Source organism: Dysidea avara, chromosome 3 (assembly GCF_963678975.1).
Source record: "Dysidea avara chromosome 3, odDysAvar1.4, whole genome shotgun sequence".
NCBI lineage: Eukaryota > Metazoa > Porifera > Demospongiae > Dictyoceratida > Dysideidae > Dysidea > Dysidea avara.
Window position 1 is genome coordinate 14,911,757 of NC_089274.1, and position 19,390 is coordinate 14,931,146.

General features: G+C 37.7%; 3 protein-coding genes across 4 annotated transcripts in view; 1 reads left to right on the forward strand and 2 right to left on the reverse strand.

Moving 5' to 3' along the window:
- Positions 1-19,390, forward strand: part of LOC136249544 (uncharacterized) — a 40,917-nt gene that overhangs the window by 748 nt on the left and 20,779 nt on the right. Inside the window, exons 2-7 of one of the 2 annotated variants that reach the window (XR_010698254.1) lie at positions 10,765-12,033; positions 12,086-12,190; positions 12,242-12,485; positions 12,993-13,172; positions 13,219-13,733; positions 17,795-17,930. Coding sequence is in view for 1 of the 2 variants with exons in the window: in XM_066041584.1 (XP_065897656.1) it covers positions 13,614-13,733; positions 17,795-18,127; positions 18,185-18,331; positions 18,381-18,531; positions 18,584-18,703 (871 nt within the window). In the remaining variant the exon portion in view is untranslated. Of the gene's footprint in view, positions 1-10,764; positions 12,034-12,085; positions 12,191-12,241; positions 12,486-12,992; positions 13,173-13,218; positions 13,734-17,794; positions 18,128-18,184; positions 18,332-18,380; positions 18,532-18,583; positions 18,704-19,390 lie in introns of those variants that run through there. The other variant, XM_066041584.1, reaches the window with a different exon arrangement.
- LOC136248355 (ras guanine nucleotide exchange factor glfB-like) lies at positions 5,216-6,229 on the reverse strand. The gene has a single exon (XM_066040143.1). It carries the CDS (start codon positions 6,227-6,229, stop codon positions 5,216-5,218), a length of 1,014 nt encoding a protein of 337 aa, XP_065896215.1.
- LOC136248356 (uncharacterized) lies at positions 6,413-7,000 on the reverse strand. Its single transcript, XM_066040144.1, has one exon. The coding sequence runs from the start codon at positions 6,998-7,000 to the stop codon at positions 6,413-6,415; it is 588 nt and encodes a 195-aa protein (XP_065896216.1).

The following is a 19,390-nucleotide window of genomic DNA, read 5'->3' on the forward strand; positions in this document are numbered from 1 at the left end:
AGATGCTCAGTGTTCGCGGAGCGTATGCCAGTAGTTATAGGCCACAAATTCCCCATCCACAGCCTGCATCTGTTTACTGTCAGTTCTACAATGCTGTATTCTGTTTTTTTCTTGCATACTGTACAAGCTTAGTGGAGATCATCTTGTAAGGGTGTCAACCCAGCTTCATTGTGCTATCAAATTCATGTTTGTATTAACATTTAAATAAAGGTGTTGCAAACATGGCTGAGTGAAGCACAGGAAACAGATAATTTATTTGGAGTGGCCATATTGTAAAACTTTTCTTAGGAAAATACCATAATTATGCAGTGGTAAGCAATGATTTTAAAAAAAAACTTATTTTCATAGGTAATTTGGTTGGTTATTGTGGCTTATGGGTTAGAGAATGACAGTTGACAGGCTGTTATTTGAACTCTGCATATGTGACCCAGTTTAGCACATATACATAACACCAGCAAGAGATGGCTACACTATCTGGCGAACAAATTTAACACTAACTTTGTCGTGATCTTGTCAGGTCTGTTTTCTGGAGACACACTTCTGTATAGGCATTTCAAGACCTACAGTGGAACCTCGATTATCCGAACTAATTGAGGGGAAGGGTGTTTGAATAATTGAAAGTACATAAGATCGAACATCCATACATTTGTATACTGAACTTTGCTCAACTACTCTAATAAAGCATTAACTTGTTGACAAAATACCCTAATTGAGCAGTCGATTTGGTGTTCGGATAATCGAGGTTCCACTGTATACATTGCTGGGAAGACACTGAGACGATTTTTTGGCTTGAAGTGGCTTGAAACCATGCACAAACATGAAAAATGTATGTTTTGTGTCATTGTGTTCCACATTGACCTCTCAGGATCATGTAAATTGACCTGGAGCTTGCCATTGTGATACTTGACCATTTAGAACCTAAAACAGAGATCTAATTAGTTTGCATAATTCTGTTGTTTTTTTTTTAACCAGGCCCACAGGGGGTTTACTGAAATTGTTTCCCAAAAATTTGTGTGTGTGTGCTTGTATGTATGTATGTATGTTTGTTTGTCTTTCTGTACCCACGTGAGCAAAGTGGCTTATGCTAAAAGCAGCCTGTATGTGAGAAATGAAGGGTCAAGGCTGCACAGAACCTTCCCAGAACTGTAGGTAAGCTTTCACTTTGAGGTGGTTTCTTTGTGCCAGCTTGAAAAACGGGTGAAGCAAGTTCCTGAAGACATTATGAATGCCTTTCACAATGGACTATATGGGCATAACACACCGAAAAACAGCGTATCTGGCTCTGTACACTACAAGAAATAACGAATTCCTTCAAGAGAAAGGGGGAGTATCCCATACTTACATGAACAAAAATGAAAGGCAGCCTTGAGGCTTTCCCTAAACAATTTGTATGAGAAAACACGATAGACACACTATAAAACAGTTGAGAAGGTACTTCTGTATGTAATTTGCAGTTTAAAGTAGTTTGTTAGAGTTATGCTTCCTTAGCAGTGCATAGCAATGTAATTACCGAATTACAATATAATTCATGAACTACAAATATGCTTAAACTACAGTATTTACAAATCTAATTATGCTGAATTAATAATAGAAATAGCATGAATATGAACTAAATTATATACATGGTTGATTACTGTAATTACCTATTTAGTTAGAATGGGATATAGTATTAACTGCATAGGCGCCTGAAGTAGCATAACATCAACTTCTTTTTGTTTTTCTTCTTTTTTTTAATGAAACATACTGAAATATATTGGGTAAAAGAATGCATGCCACAAAATCAAGACACACGGTAGTGTGTCGTGCGGCCCAAGAAGCCGGCGCGTAACACCCGTGAGTATATTGACAGGAAGAAAGAAAACACAATTTTCGCACCTCCGTAGCTCTGTGCTGCCTTGATAAAACAAGATGATTTTTGCTGTGGACACTCCCTCCAACTTCAGCACTCCACATTCCAAATTTGAGCGACATCGCTTCAAGCGTTCCCGAGATATGCGACTTCAAAAACTGGCTTAGTTTCTTCATTTTTTTTCTTCCTCTTTTCGCACACTTACAAAAACTGCTATAAAATGCGAATGCCATATCCGATCGCCTTGAACTTTGGCACACAGAAGGGGGGTATAAAGGCGCATCTCTGTACCAACTTTGGCTGGAATACGATAAACAGGCTAAGAGTTATGAGCGATTATTCACGAAACATAACACCAATATGTTGTCACGCCTACAGGGTAAACCGCGTACGGGAAGAAGCTGAAAATCGGTGGGTGAATAGGTTAACTATTGAACCTCAAACCTTTTGTGATTTGAAAGAAATCGAGCTAAAAACAAGGAAGATACAGCGAAAAAACCAACAGTGTGTAACAATTACGCAATCGAGATTAGCTAATAAAAAGCGACTGCTTGCCACGCCTACCAGATAAACCGCTTGGGGTAATGCTTTGAAAATCGCTGTACAGATGGAGTTATCATCTTATAAGAAAGGCTCTTCAATGGTGTAGAAGAATCAGACTTAAAGCCACGGAGTTATAACATGAAATCCACCTTGGTGTAGCAAGTGCGAGATCGAGATACTCTAATAGAGCAGTCACCCGAAGAGAATTCAAGAGATCAGCTAGAAACAAGTAACCTGTATAGAGATCAGCTACAAACAATTCACCCTGTAGAGAGATCAGCTAGAAGAAGTTACCTTGTAGGGAATTCATGCAACTATAGAAAGAGATAATTCAGCTAGAAGAAATCACCTTGTAGAGTTCAGCTACAAAGAAACCACAATGTAGAGAGTTCAGCTACAAACAAATCGCCCTGTAGAGAGATCAGCTAGTAGAAGTTACCTTGTAGAGAATTCAGCTACAAAGAAACCATCATGTAGAGAGTTCAGTTGCAAACAAATCACCTGCATGTAGAGAGTTCAGCTACAAACAAATCTCCCTGTAGAGAGATCAGCTAGGAGAAGTTTCCTTGTAAAGAGTTCAGCTACAAAGAAACCATTCTGTAAATAGCTCAGCTGCAAACAAATCACCTGTACAGAATTCCACTACAAACAAATCACCCTATAGAAAGATCAGCTAGAAGAAGTTACCTTGTAGAGAGTTCAGTTACAAAGAAACCACCATGTAGAGAATTCATTTACAAACTAGTGACCCTGTAGAGACATCAGCTAGAAGAAGTTACCTTGTAAAGAGTTCAGCTACAAAGAAACCATCATGTGGAGAGTTCAGCTGCAAACAAATCACCTGTACAGAGTTCAGCTACAAACCAATCTCCCTGTAGAGAGATCAGCTAGAAGAAGTTTCCTTGTAGAGAGCTCAGTTACAAAGAAACCACCATGTAGAATGTTCAGCTACAAACTAGTGACCTTGTGGAGACATCAGCTAGAAGAAGCTACCTTGTAGAGAGTTCAGCTACAAAGAAACCATTCTGTAAATAGCTCAGCTGCAAACAAATCACCTGTACAGAATTCAGCTACAAACAAATCACCCTGTAGAAAGATCAGCTAGAAGAAGTCACCTTGTAGAGAGTTCAGCTACAAAGAAACCACCATGTAGGGAGTTCAGCTAGAAGAAGTTACCTTGTAGAGAGTTCAGCTACAAAGAAACCATCATGAAGAGAGTTTAGCTGCAAACAAATCTCCCTGTACAGAGTTCAGTTAGAAGAAGTTACCTTGTAGAGAGTTCAGCTACAAAGAAACCATTCTGTAAAGAGCTCAGCTGCAAACAAGTCACCTGTACAGAATTCAGCTACAAACAAATCACCCTGTAGAGAGATCAGCTAGAAGAAGTTACTTTGTAGAGAGTTCAGCTACAAATTTAAAGAAACCATCATGTGGAGAGTTCAGCTGCAAACAAATCACCTGTAGAGAGTTCAGCTACAAAGAAACCACCATGTAGGGAGTTCAGCTAGAAGAAGTTACCTTGTAGAGAGTTCAGCTACAAAGAAACCATCATGAAGAGAGTTCAACAAATCTCCCTGTAGAGAGTTCAGTTAGAAGAAGTTACCTTGTAGAGAGTTCAGCTACAAAGAAACCATTCTGTAAAGAGCTCAGCTGCAAACAAATCACCTGTATAGAATTCAGCTACAAACAAATAACCCTGTAGAGAGATCAGCTAGAAGAAATTACCTTGTAGAGAGTTCAGCTACAGTACAAAGAAACCACCATGTAGAGAGTTAAGCTGCAAAGAAATCACCGTGTAGAAAATTCTGCCACAAACAAATTGCCCTGTAGAAAGATCAGTTAAAAGAAGTTATCTTGTAGAGAGTTCAGCTACAAAGAAACCATCATCTAGATAGTTCAGCTGCAAACAAATCACCTGTAGAGAGTTCAGCTACAAACAAATCTCCCTGTAGAGAGATCAGTTAGAAGAAGTTACCTTGTAGAGAGTTCAACTACAAAGAAACCATTCTGTAAAGAGCTCAGCAGCAAAAAAAAATCACCTGTACAGAATTCAGCTACAAATAAATCACCCTGTAGAGAGAACAGCTAGTGTAACTCAGCGGTTATCGACCAGTTAACGTTTCTCGCGTCATAAATCAGCCATACAACGTCGTAGAACAGTGAAAATTTCAACACAACTAGATAAAGTAACGCCTAATACATCTGCTAAATATCATTCCCACAATTAAAACTACGCAAATACAGTGGTGATTATAGCTAAGGGCGTACGTTCATCTATTATCGACCGTCTCTATCTATTATCGACTTACGTGTATATTCCAATTAGCTATTATTGACTTTTTCCAAGAAACTGGTAATAGATCGCTATGAATTTCATGAAGCAATACAACTATGCAAACAGTCTAACCACTATTACGAGAAGGGTCTACACCTAAAAAATGAATCCATTTGAACCTATAGTTCAAGAGTTATGTACACACAAATTAGCTAAATTTATGTTTACAGATTCCACATATATACAAGTCATTGTTAACTTGTAAGCACTGGCTGTGCATCCACTTCTTGCACCGTTCATTAGTACACTCAACCAACTCCCTCATCAGCTTCCCAGCACTTGACAAATCATCCTGGTATAACCCAAAGCATACGGCACATTCATTACTAGAAATTTCTTTGTCTTGTAAACCATATTGATTTTCGTTTTCTACTTCTGAGTCAGAAGATAGCTCAGCTACCACTGGTGCCTTCTGTGTCTTGTTTGCAGACCTCTTGTGTTTCTGTCCTCTTTGCTTTGCTCTCTCTTCATCCTTCTTTCTTCTCGATTCAACTTTTCTTTTCTTCTTCTTTCTCTTGTCGTTTTCTATCTCGCTCCTCTTTTCTCTTTGCTTTCTGTTCCTCTTCTTCCTTTTTCTTCTTTTCCTTTTCAATTAGAAGTGTTAAAGACTCAGCACTTGTGAGCACTCTAGCAGTTGATTTAGATTTGGTGGATGCTTTCGATACTACTCTTCTTTCACCCAAAATTTCCCGAAGCTCTGATACAAACACTCTCGTATTTGCTAGACTAGCTGAAAGACTGTACGTAGGCTGTTCTGGTGATGGCTCTACATTTTCCTTGTCTACTGTACTGTCCATAGGCTGTTCTGGTGATGGCACTGCATTTTCCTTGTCTACTGTACTGTCCATAGGCTGTTCTGGTGATGGCACTGCATTTTCCTTGTCTACTGTACTGTCCATAGGCTGTTCTGGTGATGGCACTACATTTTCCTTGTCTACTGTACTGTCCATAGGCTGTTCTGGTGATGGCACTACATTTTCCTTGTCTACAGTACTGTCATCTTCGGTACTAGTATTACAGTTCAATGGTTCAACTTGCTCCCCATTTACCTGTGTCTCTATGGTGGTGCTCGATGAAAAATTCTCTGGAAGGTCATCTGGATGTTGTTGCTGTAGCCATGACACATACATTTGATCGTCATAAATGTTGTAGCCATTATCATACCTTCTTTGAAACAATTCAATTTGCTCCTCACTATATGAAACAGGTGATAGTCCCGGACCACTTTCTTCTAGATTGTGTTCACTAAACCCATCTTGTGAAACACTTGAACGTTCATTGGGCTGTGTCACTGCTGGCATCATTACTGGTGTTGCTTCTGGTATCTTATTAGATATTGAAGAATTATCATATGGCTTGATGGCAGTGGAATTGAATGGATAAACACCCACCTTTCGAAATCCGGATACAATTGTATGTGGTTGTATAGACAAAAACCAAGCCTTGTTGAAAAGTGATGAGAACTGAAATCTGGTGACCACTTTACCAGGGTTGTCGGCCATGTACTCATGACAAACTCTAGACCAATGCTTTTTTAAAGGGCCAAAAAAGCTCACATCAAGAGGCTGAGCGACATGAGTGGTATGGGGTGGCAAGCAAAAAAGAATAATTTCATTTTCAGCTGCAAACTTTATAGCCTCCAAAGTAAAATGGGAGGAATGGCCATCTAAAAGTAACAACACAGGTCAAGAAGGTGGAATACTTTTTGTGAACTGTTTACTTAGCCACTCAAAAAACATCTCGTGGTCTGTCCACCCTTGGGGTGACATTGCGTATTTTGTATCTGGTACCTCACCTCTACTCCATTCATAGTTCAAGCGTTCCCCCTTAAAAATCACCATTGGTGGTATCATAGTGCCTACAGCATTAGCACAGGCTAAGATTGTTATTTGTGCCTTGTTCCCCGAAGATGGTCCATGAACTTTTTTGATCCCTTTAAGTGCAACACGTTTCAGCTGCTGATGGTCAAGTGGCATGCCCGACTCATCCATATTATAAATGTAACTGGGTTTATCCATCAAGCCATTCACCTCCAAGGTATTCCTTAGCAATACAAAATAGTGGTCTAGCGCTGACTGGCTTACTGCATTGAACCTGCAATGTGATAGTGGATCTGAGGTTCGTAGGGACAATTCGGAATGTCTTTTCATAACTTTATACCACCATCCTTCTCCATTAAATTTTATCATTTGCAAACCCTCTTTTGCTCTTTTCTTCTCCATCAACCTCTTCACACAGTCTATTACTTCCCTCTTTGTTTTTCCATTCCCCATTTTGCAGCACTCTACTAGGAAATCAATTCTTGGTCTTCCTCTGGTGTTAGGAAGCCTGGTGGACCAGGCTTCGCTCCATGCTTCACTCGTCCAGAAATTCTGTCCTTTAGTGTAGTTTGTGGCACGTCAAATTGTTCTGCAGCTTTATTCACCCCCATCTCCTTTGAAATAACCGCATTCATTGCTCTAGTCATAGATTCAGGGTCCCACAGTTTGCGGCGTTTAACAGTGCCAAGATGCTGTACTTCCGATATTTTATTTCTTGTCTTCCATCCTTTCTTAGCGGTAGATGTTCGCTTCCGTTTAGGCATTGGATTACGCCAGACCAGACAGCAACAAAGGTCTCAAAGTTGGTCTCTAGATAACCTTCCCGTATAATTGCGTATTTATTCGTATACTGACTGGTCGATAATAGGTAGTGGTCGATAACCAATGAGTTACGCTAGAAGAAGTTACCTTGTTGATAATTCAGCTACAAACAAATCACCCTGTAGAGAGATCAGCTAGAAGAAGTTACCTTGAAGAGTGTTCAGTTACAAAGAAACCACCATGGACAGTTCTGTAATAAATATATGTATTATATATATATATATATATATATAATTTGTACATTTACTGATAAAATCAGAAATATTTAAGGTACATCTGCTTCATCTTTTCTTCTTCCTGTGGTAAAGAAAAAAAAGATAGGTTAAAAAAGTCCCAAAGCAGACCATAGGCCGGCTTTGGGGTATACAAATACAAAAAGAAGTGAAATCTAATCCAAAACAGCCAAGCTGTAAAAAAAAGTGTGCGGCCCTCAAAAAGGCTATGGTGAAAAAAGATGTGAAATCCAAGGTGGCGGCCAAGAAATGGCTGTGATGGTAGGTTAATGGTAAAAATTTTAATAACGACAATTCAGGTGAATTTTGTGCCAATTGACCAAGCGGCACCAAAATTCACCTGAATTGTCGTTATTAAACTTTTTACCATTAACCTACCATCACAGCCATTTCTTGGCCGCCACCTTGGATTTCACATCTTTTTTCACCATAGCCTTTTTGAGGGCCACACACTTTTTTTTACAGCTTGGCTGTTTTGGATTAGATAATAATTGCTTCAGTAAACAGTGAAACAAGACTAACTTACATACTATCATATTTGCTGTTCATGGTGAGTAAGAATATTATGTTTCATTTCTGTACCATTAAGCAAACATGAGATAAGCGTGCTTGTTTACGTTGTGGTAAAATGTAACTATTATACCATTTCTAAGTATACATGTAGTTTAGGAACCCAGCCCAAGATTCTTCATGGTTTTAGAAACCAAGGAAAAGCCGGGTCTCTAAAATTTAGGAATACTAATACTCGGTGAGTACTCGTTAGGGATTTTGGTACTTGAGTACTCGTTGAGATCACGTGATCCAGCTCACATGATGTATTTGTCACCAGGGAACGACACAAAGTAGGCTGTAGAGTTTGATTGGCTTAATTTTTTTGTCAGAGACACTAACATCAGTACTTTAATACAGTGTGTTGTTACTTGAAAAAACTGTAAACTACTACAGGTCAGTATTAAACATGTCAAATGGGTATAACTACAAGTAGCTAGTATTCGTGAGTACTCGATTATTAACTCTAGAGAGTACTCGAATACTAAAAGTTTCAGCCCTATTATGAAGATCCAAGTGTGTGGTTCCTATCCAACTTAGAACATGGCTCAGTGTTTAATTTTAACCACATTATATATTTGAAACCCACAATCAAAAACAAGTTTTATAACTAGGTCTTAAGAACATTTTGCTAAATACATTACTCAGCAGGTTTCTAACTAACTCAAGGAGGTTTCTAATATGCCATGAGGTTCTTTAGTTGTAGTTAAAGCACCGCCATGTATACGGAAAATACAGCACAAGGGAGCATGCTGAGAGGCCAATACAGCATGAGGCAAAGCCTAGTGCTGTATTTGCCTTGAGACACCCCTAAAGTGCTATATGTTTCATACTCACAAGCATAGGTGGTGCTTTAATTGTTTATTGTACTTCCTGGTTGTCTTGCTCGGAGTGATTTTCTTGAGTACCCAAATCACTTCAAGTTTTCGGTGATTAGACTATCAGTAAGTTGTCATATAATCTATCTGTAGTTGTAGAACAAACTTGTAGGATTAGTTTGGTTCCCACAAGTTGAAGTAACCTGCTTTCACGTGATCCAATGTTTTGGTGTAAACATGTATTTGCTTAGTATTAATGACACTACGGAAAACATAGCACTTGGGTGTGGTCTCAAGCCAACTATAGCACTCGGCTTCTCATGCTATATTTGTCTCTCGACCACACCCTCGTGCTATATTTTAGTGACTGTAGTGGTTAAACAGTATCAATAGCCAGTAAACGGCTGATGACAGAATGGCCATTGTTGGGAATTGATGCTGTCTACTACTATTCCAGTGTAGATACATGGCTAATTAAAGTGAAGTCCTACTCCAGTGTCTTCTCTCCAGTGCACAGGGAGAGGGGGGATTACTCCATCAGTAAGTTAGTTTGGCAAGCATGCACCATGGGATCTTATACATGCACATATCTTTGTAATTTGTGGCACGTATTCCCGTTTTTTGGAAATCCACCTGAACTTCTAAATATGTACTCTTTCAACCTTCAAAATTAAGAATTATAGTTTCTGCTAAACTTTCTGCTTCAAAAATAACCTGCTATACTGTATTCCCTCTAAGAATTCCAAGAAAAGTACAAAATAGTTGGGGTTTTTGCTTAGCACTAATGTAAGCACATACATTTAATAATGGTTTTTGTAAGGTGTGCAAAAATAGGGAGATATTTTTGTGGTTGAACATGCATACAGTATCTTCTATAGGGTTGGCAATGAAGAAATCAACCCTCTTTGGATTAACTTGTTACTTAGGGGATGGAGCCTACCAATGGTCTAGTTTTAAATGGTGGGTGCGGTAGAGACCAACTACCTTCCGTTTGGGATATAGCCGTGTCGTAAATTTCGGATTTCGGCTCATATTCATAAAAATGGGCAGGAACACCTAGAATGTTGTCCAGTACTTTTTTAGGTTATTGGGTGACATGCTCAACAAAATACGCTTACTTAAAAAGTGATTTGCTGTTCTTCAATTTTTGCTAAAATGGTGCTTGATGGGTCTGCAATGAAAAATCGACCCACTGAAACTCATGTAACGAAGTCCAAGGTTGGTTTACTAACTCCCAGACACCTTTTTGGACTGTATTAAGTGGAGCTTTACAGTGTTTATGTGCCAACGCAAGCTGATGCTCTCTCTCACGCTATGATTTAGAAACTCGCAGCATCCATATCTCCAAGACCATGCATCTGTTTTTGATAGTATGATTACCACCACTTAACGTACTATTCATGGAAACATTGAAGCCTGCTAAACAGCATTGTTGATGCTGCTGCACATTTTTATTAAAAATTCTGTGAAAAATTAAAATGCGTGCTACAGAAACAGCATGGGGAATCACCATATTATTACCCTACGGTTTTGATGTAGACATGGGTAGGATTGATCACCCAGAGTTGGAGGAGAAACTATAGAGGTTAATTGCCAACCCTATCTTCTATGGTGATTTCACCCAAATTTGGTGTGTGCAAGACCTACCCTGTGGGAAACCACAATGTAAAAATTGCCTTGCTTAGAGAACAGGGCTCTGAACTACATATGTGTGAAACTCATGTGTATGTACTTCTTGACACTGGTAATTGTGTGCCAACTTACAACAAACTACCATGTGCTTTACATGCTTTAGGCTAGAGGAGATGTTAACATTGCTTGTGATCATATGTTCTGTCTTGCTGGTGGAAGCATTGACTACCACTGCAACTTGTCCTGGTACCTGCAATGCCACTATAAACTCCACAGATGTTCCCATATCAGAACAAGTGATTAAACTGTTAGAACCTCATGGAAACAATTCTTTTGTCATTTGTATATCTCCAGGATTGTATAATTCTTCCAGCGAAACACAACTTGATTTCTACTATTTCTCAAATATTAGCATTCAAAAACATCCATCATATACTGATAATGTAACTATTAGATGTCCACATTATGCTAGTCATGGTGGATTTAATGGATTGGGATTTTTTTATGCTAACAACATTCAGATTTGTGGTCTAGTGTTTACCAAATGTGGTCCCAAGACATCTGGACTTTACTTTCAAGTCTCACAAAATGTAAATATTGTTAATTCAAATTTCCACCACAATCAGAACAATGGGTTAGGAATTGAATCTGTAAAAAACTTTACCATCTTTAACTGTACTTTTAGCAGCAATGTTGGATTGCAGAAAGACAACCTATCTTTTTTGATACAAAATGTATTATACAAATTTGGAGGTGCTGGTGTAGGCATTTCTCTGCAGAATATTTCAAACTCTAGTGTTACAATACAAAACTGTACTTTTAAAAACAATATCGCTTACAAACGTTTATACGAGAGGAATGACACTAGAAGTTATCACTATATTCCATTTGGTAATGGTGGAGGTATTTTCCTTCGCATGAGAAATGTTACAAATGTTTCAGTGAAGATTTCCAATTGTCAGTTTTATAACAATACTGCCCTACATCAAGGCGGTGCTATAGTAGTGTACATTTTGGATTCAAGTCACAATCCTGTGGAGATTACTAATTGTACATTTATCAGTAACAGAGCTATTGGCTATCTCTTAAGCAATCAAACTAGAGCTATTGGCTATCTCTTAAGCAATCAAACTACAGATGATTTAGATACATATATTGCTGATGTCAATGCAAACTACAGTGTTAAAAGATTCAATGACTTTGTTAAAAATGTGAGGAGTGTTCCTTCACAGTTAATATCACAGACAGGTGGTGTTGGTGGATCATTATTAATGGCACTATATGGCATCTCTGAGTTCAATAGACTGCATATTAAAGGGTCTACTTTTGAGAAGAATTTAGGAATTGGTGCGAGTGGTTTTGGATATGCTGTTCGAGAATCATTCTCAAGTGTCAGCAATGGTTTAAATTCGAATGAGGTTTTAGTTAGTTGGTAAGCATGTTATAGTTATACTGTACTTTGTTACTTTTTTAAAACATCATAGGTGCAATTTTTCTGAAAATTATGCTGCCTTGGCAGGATCAGCTTTTGGGTTTGCATCAGATGTGCGTATAGACATCGCCAATAGACCTGTAAAGATTTTAAATTGGTTAGTTTAGTATAGCTTTACATGCATGTATAAATCGTGTATGCTTTTTAGCAACTTTGATGGTAATGTGAATGCAGGAGATTTTAGAGCTAGTTCATATCGGTTTGGATTAAATGGGGTAGTATCAACAGTTCATTTACCATTAAGTTTTTTGGGGACCAATGTGTTTAGGTCTAATGTTGGAGGATGTATCAATACAGACAGTGTCAAAATTGATGTATGTGGCCAACTGACTTTTATCAACAACACTGGTGAAGTATTTGGAGGTGCCATGAGAATAGTAGGACTTTCTCTGGTTAGTCTTTCATGTAAATCTGTGCTGTTCGTAGCTAGCATATACCATGCCTTACTTTCTGGGCATGATTTTGTGAACTGATTGATTTTTCATTCAAAAAGATTTAATTCATGTATTGTCATTGCTGGCCAGCCAGCTATTTATAATATCAACATTTTGTGAAGTTGTTGGTCATTTTACAAATACATACTTTATGGTATAGTCAGTGTTTTATATTATACGATGGAAATACATGGATTGTGTGCAAGAAAATAGTGAGTAGTATGTGTGCTAAAGAAATATTCTGCATACGCACCATGTCATGTTAGATTGCTACCTATATACATGCACCTTGTAGCTGTGTACAATTTTAAGGACATTTGCAATAAATCCTGTCAGTATTGTAGAAGAAACTTTGTAAACAATTTCATTTGGTGTTATCCAACTCTGTATGTGTGTCTGAAGTCTCTTGCACATGTTACATGTATGCAGTCAATGTTTCAATATATGTAAGTACTTTGCTTACAGGTACAACTGTTTCCAAATGCAAATATGACATTTATTAACAATAATGCAGCATATCTCGGTGGAGCACTTGCTGTTGATAATGTTCGAGTTGAAGATGATCTAGCTCTTATACTAAACTATAACTGCTTCTTGCAATATAATGTCGGCAATGATGGTGAACAATGTCCATCACAGTGGAAGGTATTTAGGTTACCTTATTGTTACTGATAATATCTTATCGATCCAGGCTAATATATCATTTGGAGGTAACACAGCAGCACTCCAAGGAGACAGTGTGTATGCTGAAGACATTAGTAGATGCACATCTATTCCTTGCTATAACAAGGAAAGTAATTCAGCCAGTAGTACTTACAACAACTCATTTTTTAGCTTGCCCAACTTGTTTCAATATGAAACAGCTAATAGTACATTACCAAGACAGGTAATCGTGCATGTGTGCGTGCATGCATGGAGTGTGTGTGTGTGTGTGTGTGTGTGTGTGTGTGTGTGTGTGTGTGTGTGTGCGTGTGCGTGTGCGTGCATGTATGGTGCACTCTGTGTGATGTGTAGTTTACTCTATGTGTGCATGCATGTGTACAGTACGTGCGTGCATGTGTATTTGGTATAGGCTTGTGTGTATGGATGTACAGTGTGTGTATTATGTGTAGAATATGTGCATATGTTTCTGAAATTATTCTAATGAAATGGTTTTCTTTATGCAGAAACTTTGCCACGGCTCCATCCAACTTATTCATAGGAAAGGTACATATATGATGATGGGTGTAAGATTTAACTGTGGATTCTTATGGTATATGTACTAGTAATAACATGGGTACCAGTGAAAGAAATGTTGTATTGATTATTGGAAATGGATAAAATTTCATGAGGTGAAGCTGAGTGAAATTTCCATTTTCATTGCAACAAGAGCGGAATTTATCCCACTTTCACTGCTGTCCATGCTGTTTCATGTTAATACCATACTCAGTCTTTGGTTGCCAAGCAATGGTTGCTAGGATATGGTTACTATGGCTGGAATTGAGATTCAAGTCAAAATAGTCTATAGCAACTGCTCCTAGTTAGCCATGGATACTGTTTCTAACGTGATAATCATTGCAGATACCATAGCAACTACACCCTAGTAACCATTGCTAAGCAACAACACCATACAGTAATACATATTCTGACCATTGAAATTGCAATTACAACTTTTCACTGGTATCAGTGAATAGGGACTTTTATATTGGGAATGGTATTGTCATAGGAGTTGATGCATAATATGTGACCCGCTGAGCAAAAACCGGCTGTTTTTGCAAAATTTTATTTTACCATAAAACCGTATTGAAATACATTGGGTAAAAATATGCGTGCTACATGAAACATGTTACGCATGCTTTAATTGCATTCATACGCACTGAAATTAAGCTCAAATCAATAAAACCTATACACCGCTGGATTCGCCTGTTTATGGAGAGTAAGATAAGAAAATCTTTGTTTCGTGTTTGCATAGCAAAGGATACATGAGGTATGGGTGTTTATTTACGATGTGGTAAAAACAACGTTCGCTGTTGTCATTTCTTAGTTGGAATGGCCTTCTTCTTTGTCAACATGGAGGAGTACTGGGAAAGCACTATACCATAATGGATTTGCCAGTTCATGGTGCACAGATTGAGCCAAGTCCCATCTTTGTAGCTTGTTTCAATCGTGAGTTATGATTAATTATCTAGGCGCCTGTAATTTTTTCCCCGTATCGTTGCTGTACAAATCGAGTTTATCACTGTTCCAACTGTCAAGCGTTACATTCATCATAAAAGGCTGAAACTTTGGCTGTCCACTCTTTTGTTACTATAGATTACAGAGATGCAATAAAATGGAATTCGGGGAATGTGCAAAAACGGCCGGTTTTTGCTCAGCCAGTCACATATATCATCCAGCCACTGTGAAAAAAGGTGCAGTCTTTAAAACAGTCAGGGTTAAAAGGGGGTGCAATCAAAAATGGTGATGAAGAAAAAGTGGATGTAATGATGTTAACGTCAACAATAATTTTAAAGTTGACAAAGTTACCATTTAAATTAGATCGGATTTGCGAAAAGGGGTCTTCCACACACATCCTTTGATGACTCATAACTTCAGATTGGAAAAGGCTATTGATTTGAACTGTAGTCAGTAGTGAGTACCAAGATAGCTGAGCAGATGGAGAAAATTTCAGCATAATATTATGTGACCGGATCTGCGAAAATCCAACACAATAGTGCATTTTTCGAATTCCTGTTTATTACATATTTATAATCTGCTTAGCCAAGTACACCTTCTAGCAAAGTTTCAGCTCCATAAGCCAATAACTTTCGGAGTTACAGCCCTACAAAGAAGCAACAACAGAAAAATCGATTTGTACAACAAGTATAGGGAAAATAAATTACAGGCGCTTGCTAAAACGGTTGCACCTTACGCACAGATTGACATACTGGGCTGAAATTTTCACCATCGTGTTTGCCATGGATAGGAGAATTATTTACTGGGTAAGTTTGTCCTTCTATCATCTTTCTTCACTACATACAAAGGTGAAATTCGTGAAGAAAAATTGATCGCGGACGATCGCTTCGACGTGATATAAACAAACGCTCATAACGTGCATATCCTTGGGTCTACTGCAACGAAAAAAAGCTTTTCCAACTCCTCTTGAGTAGGCGAATAAGATGATATCCAGGTTTTTATTGTTAGTCCCTTCCTTCACTACGAAAGAGGCATTCAAAAAATTTACAAATTTTTTCAATAATATGCAAATGTTTCACCCATTGTTTTCAATGCTTTATACTGGAAATTTAGGCTTGCGCTATTGTGTCGGGTTTTCGCAGATCCGGTCACATATGTTTCTTTATCACTAAGTTATCGTCTTCCAAGTTCATAGAATTGGATGTGTGTGGAAGACCCAAATCCGGTCATATTGGGTGGCATTCAGCCACCTTAAAATTTTGGGTACAATATCTTCTAAAAGAGCAATGAGACCATAGATACAATAACGCTCACCGGGATTGGAAATGGAAGTATTCTACGTTATCATTTGTGTACAAAATCCCCAATGTTACATCACAGCCTTTGATGTTATCCGTGTTTCGCCTTACTGCATTGGTACAGATAACTCACTTTCTGTACGAATTTCACTTCAACTACTTCGCTACAAGGTTGTATTACACACTAACGGAGTCACTAGACTGCAATATACTGAGGTAAAACAGTTATGCTGATTGTAAATTTTGTTTTTGTAACTGTCAGTTGAAAGTGCAGGTCGGACTTGATGAATTATGGGCTTGTATCTTTTTCACCTGTGAGTATTTAAACTAATTTGTACACTGAGCGCATGTCTCATGGCCATAACTAATAAGTAGTGCCTACTTTATCCAGTGAAACTGCTCTGCTTTGTAGTAAGATGTACCAAAACTAACCGAAACACGTATCCCATGTGCACGCACTTCCGTTTCCAATCCCGGTAAGCACTATTATATCTATGATGAGACTTAATCATTTAGTACATGCAGTATTATGAAGACCTATGACTATAACCTCCATTTATAAAATATGAAAGGATTTGGTTATTATTGTGTGGCTGTTCGATAGCCACTGTCTAAAAACATCAATACTTGGATGTCATGTGCATTTGGACACCTTCTGTACCTTTCCAATGAAACATAAGCTATTGTGTGGTAGTGATTTATAGAGCTAACCTATAAACTTAAAATTTGTAATTTACCTTCTACTTGTTTGTTCACTTTCTTCGCAATGTAATTATGACTGGTGAACCAGTGCATACTACATCAAAAATGCATAGCCCAGATAATTTTGGTTTTTAAAAAAATTTTAATAAAGTGTGCGCACTAGCTTAAACATTTTGGAAGCAGCAATTGAAACATGGGTGGGTATATTTTGTCAACTCTATTTAGATGCCACTTTATGTACCCTTACCATGTGCACCTTATAAGCTATATTGTGTGGTAGTAATTTATAGAGAAAACCTTGAGCTAACCTTGAGCTACCCAAGATATAAGCAAATTAAATTTTATCAACTGTAGATACATAGCCGTTTCTCCCAGAAGTGGTACTAACATGATCAAACATCAAACACCAAAAAGCAATTTCATTTTTGGATCTGTCAATTATTTGTGATAATTGTGTTTCAGTAAAGCATGAGATTTTTCATGTGGTTTACTGCTGTTTGCACTATACTGTTATATAATGGCCTTGTGATTGCCATTGTGCAATCAAAGGCTCCATAATCAAATTCCTTAGCAAGTAATTTGATATATATTTTTATAGGATTATATCGCATAGGTTGTAAGTTATAGCAGTTTAGAACTTGTAGATTTGAACCTCTTCAAATTTGGCAGTGAGGGGGGGGGGGGTTAAATTAATTAATTAAAAATGAAGTAGCAGTAAAACAAGATGTATGAATGATGGTGGCTATTACAGCATAGCTATAATGGAAAAATCTATACGTTGACATGTATTCACCAATGTAGGGATTTTCCATGTAGCTATGCTGTAATAGCTATCATCATTCATAAAATCTTGTTTCACTGCTTTTTTATTGTTGGAACCCTTAAATTAATAATTGTATATCATACATCTTACTGTTCATCACTTGGATTCCCACTTTAGGACTGTTGTAGTACATATATGAATACTGTAATGACTGGTACCCAATTGTTCATTTTAATGCATATCTAATAACTGAAGCCTTGTGTATAACTTTCATGTGTATTATTTATTGAAGCCATGTGTAGTATTTTTTGAGTTCATGGAAGTATATTAACTTTTATTGTTGTTTTCAGAGCCTTAAACCGATGCATGTTTTCCCGGGAGAACAGTTTGATCTTGTTCTTGATGTTCTGGATCAAAATAACAATCCAAAGATTGGAATATACACTTATCCAGCTAATGCACATTTTACTGAGGTAGATGTTACAGAAATTGACTTGACTGATAGTGGAACTGATAGAAGCTTTGCTATTGTGAATAGCAGTGCTGAAAATTATCAGAGAACAACATTGGTTGTTCGTAATTCATCAAGAAATTATAGTTTTAACCACTGTCTGAAGAATAGTGAATCTGTTGAAAAAGGGGAATTCACTTTACAGCTTATTGATTCATCTGTTGGAAATATGGTAGGCAATGGAAATAAGTGTTTATTGTTGAATAACTTGTCTGTGTTGCATTTGTAGGTCAGTGAAAGGACTGTTATGATCACTCTGAAATGTTGTCGTCCTGTGTATGAGTACAACAGAACTAGAGGAAAGTGTATGTTTAGACAAGGAATCAACAGGAAAATTCTTAGAGGGGATAATACCTCAATGTACTTCTACATTCAAGTAAGAACGCATAATCAGAAAACTGCTGATTTTATTAACTGTTCAATAGTCTGAAAAATATGGAGAGTTCAGTAAAGATGGTGACATGATAATGGGAAGAATCCCATCATTTTATCAACGTTGTGACAGTCAAGACGGCCTACCAGGGTGCTTGATGAAATATGATGATTATTCTCACCAGTGTAGTGAAGGAAGAACTGGTAAGTATCTTGACAGTAACTAGTTGTATATATTCCATATATTTTTGTACAGGTTTCTTATGTGGACGATGTCCTCGGAAATCTAGAAATAATGAAACACAAGGCTTGGCTTTTAATTTGCTGCAATGTGTTACATGCGATGGAGTTGATGCTTTGCTATTTGCACTAATATGTACGTGAGTTAGTGTATTTAGAAGAAACTTTGCATTTAGCATAAAGTTTTTAGTCAATATCTTAAGCCCATATTATGAACCATTCGTGTTTTATATGTATTATCAAATGTAAGAAGATAGTAAATAGAACTTTACACTATCAAAATGTATATTAGTGTGCTTTGCATTGTAGTGAAGTTGGTTGGCATGTATAGTACAGGAATTATGTACATTGAAACCTCACTTAGTGGCCACCTCTTTAATAAGACCACCTCATTATAATGGCTACCTCTAGTAGATCCCAAACACAGTTTACTTGTATTTTACGACCTCAGTAATAAGGTCACCTTGTTATTGAGGCCAAATTTTTTTGGCCCCAGCGATGGCCCTATTGATGAGGTTCACTAGCTGTGTATCCTCAGTGGGGCAACATATCAAGCTACAAACAAATTAACATCTTCAAGACAGTGGAGAAAGAAATGGGATACAAAGGAGGACAAAGGTAAATCCATGATGCATGGTGGTTGGCAAAAAGGCACATGTCGGGCCAAAGCAATGTTGAACGGTGAAGAAATCAAGCCTGTAGTAGTCGAGTTTGAAGGCATCAGTTAGTCAGTTAGTAGAAAATTCATTTGAATGAAAATTTTTAAAACTTTCATAGGAATTTGTGAATGGTTTGGTCACTCTGAAGACATGTTTAGGCTTGG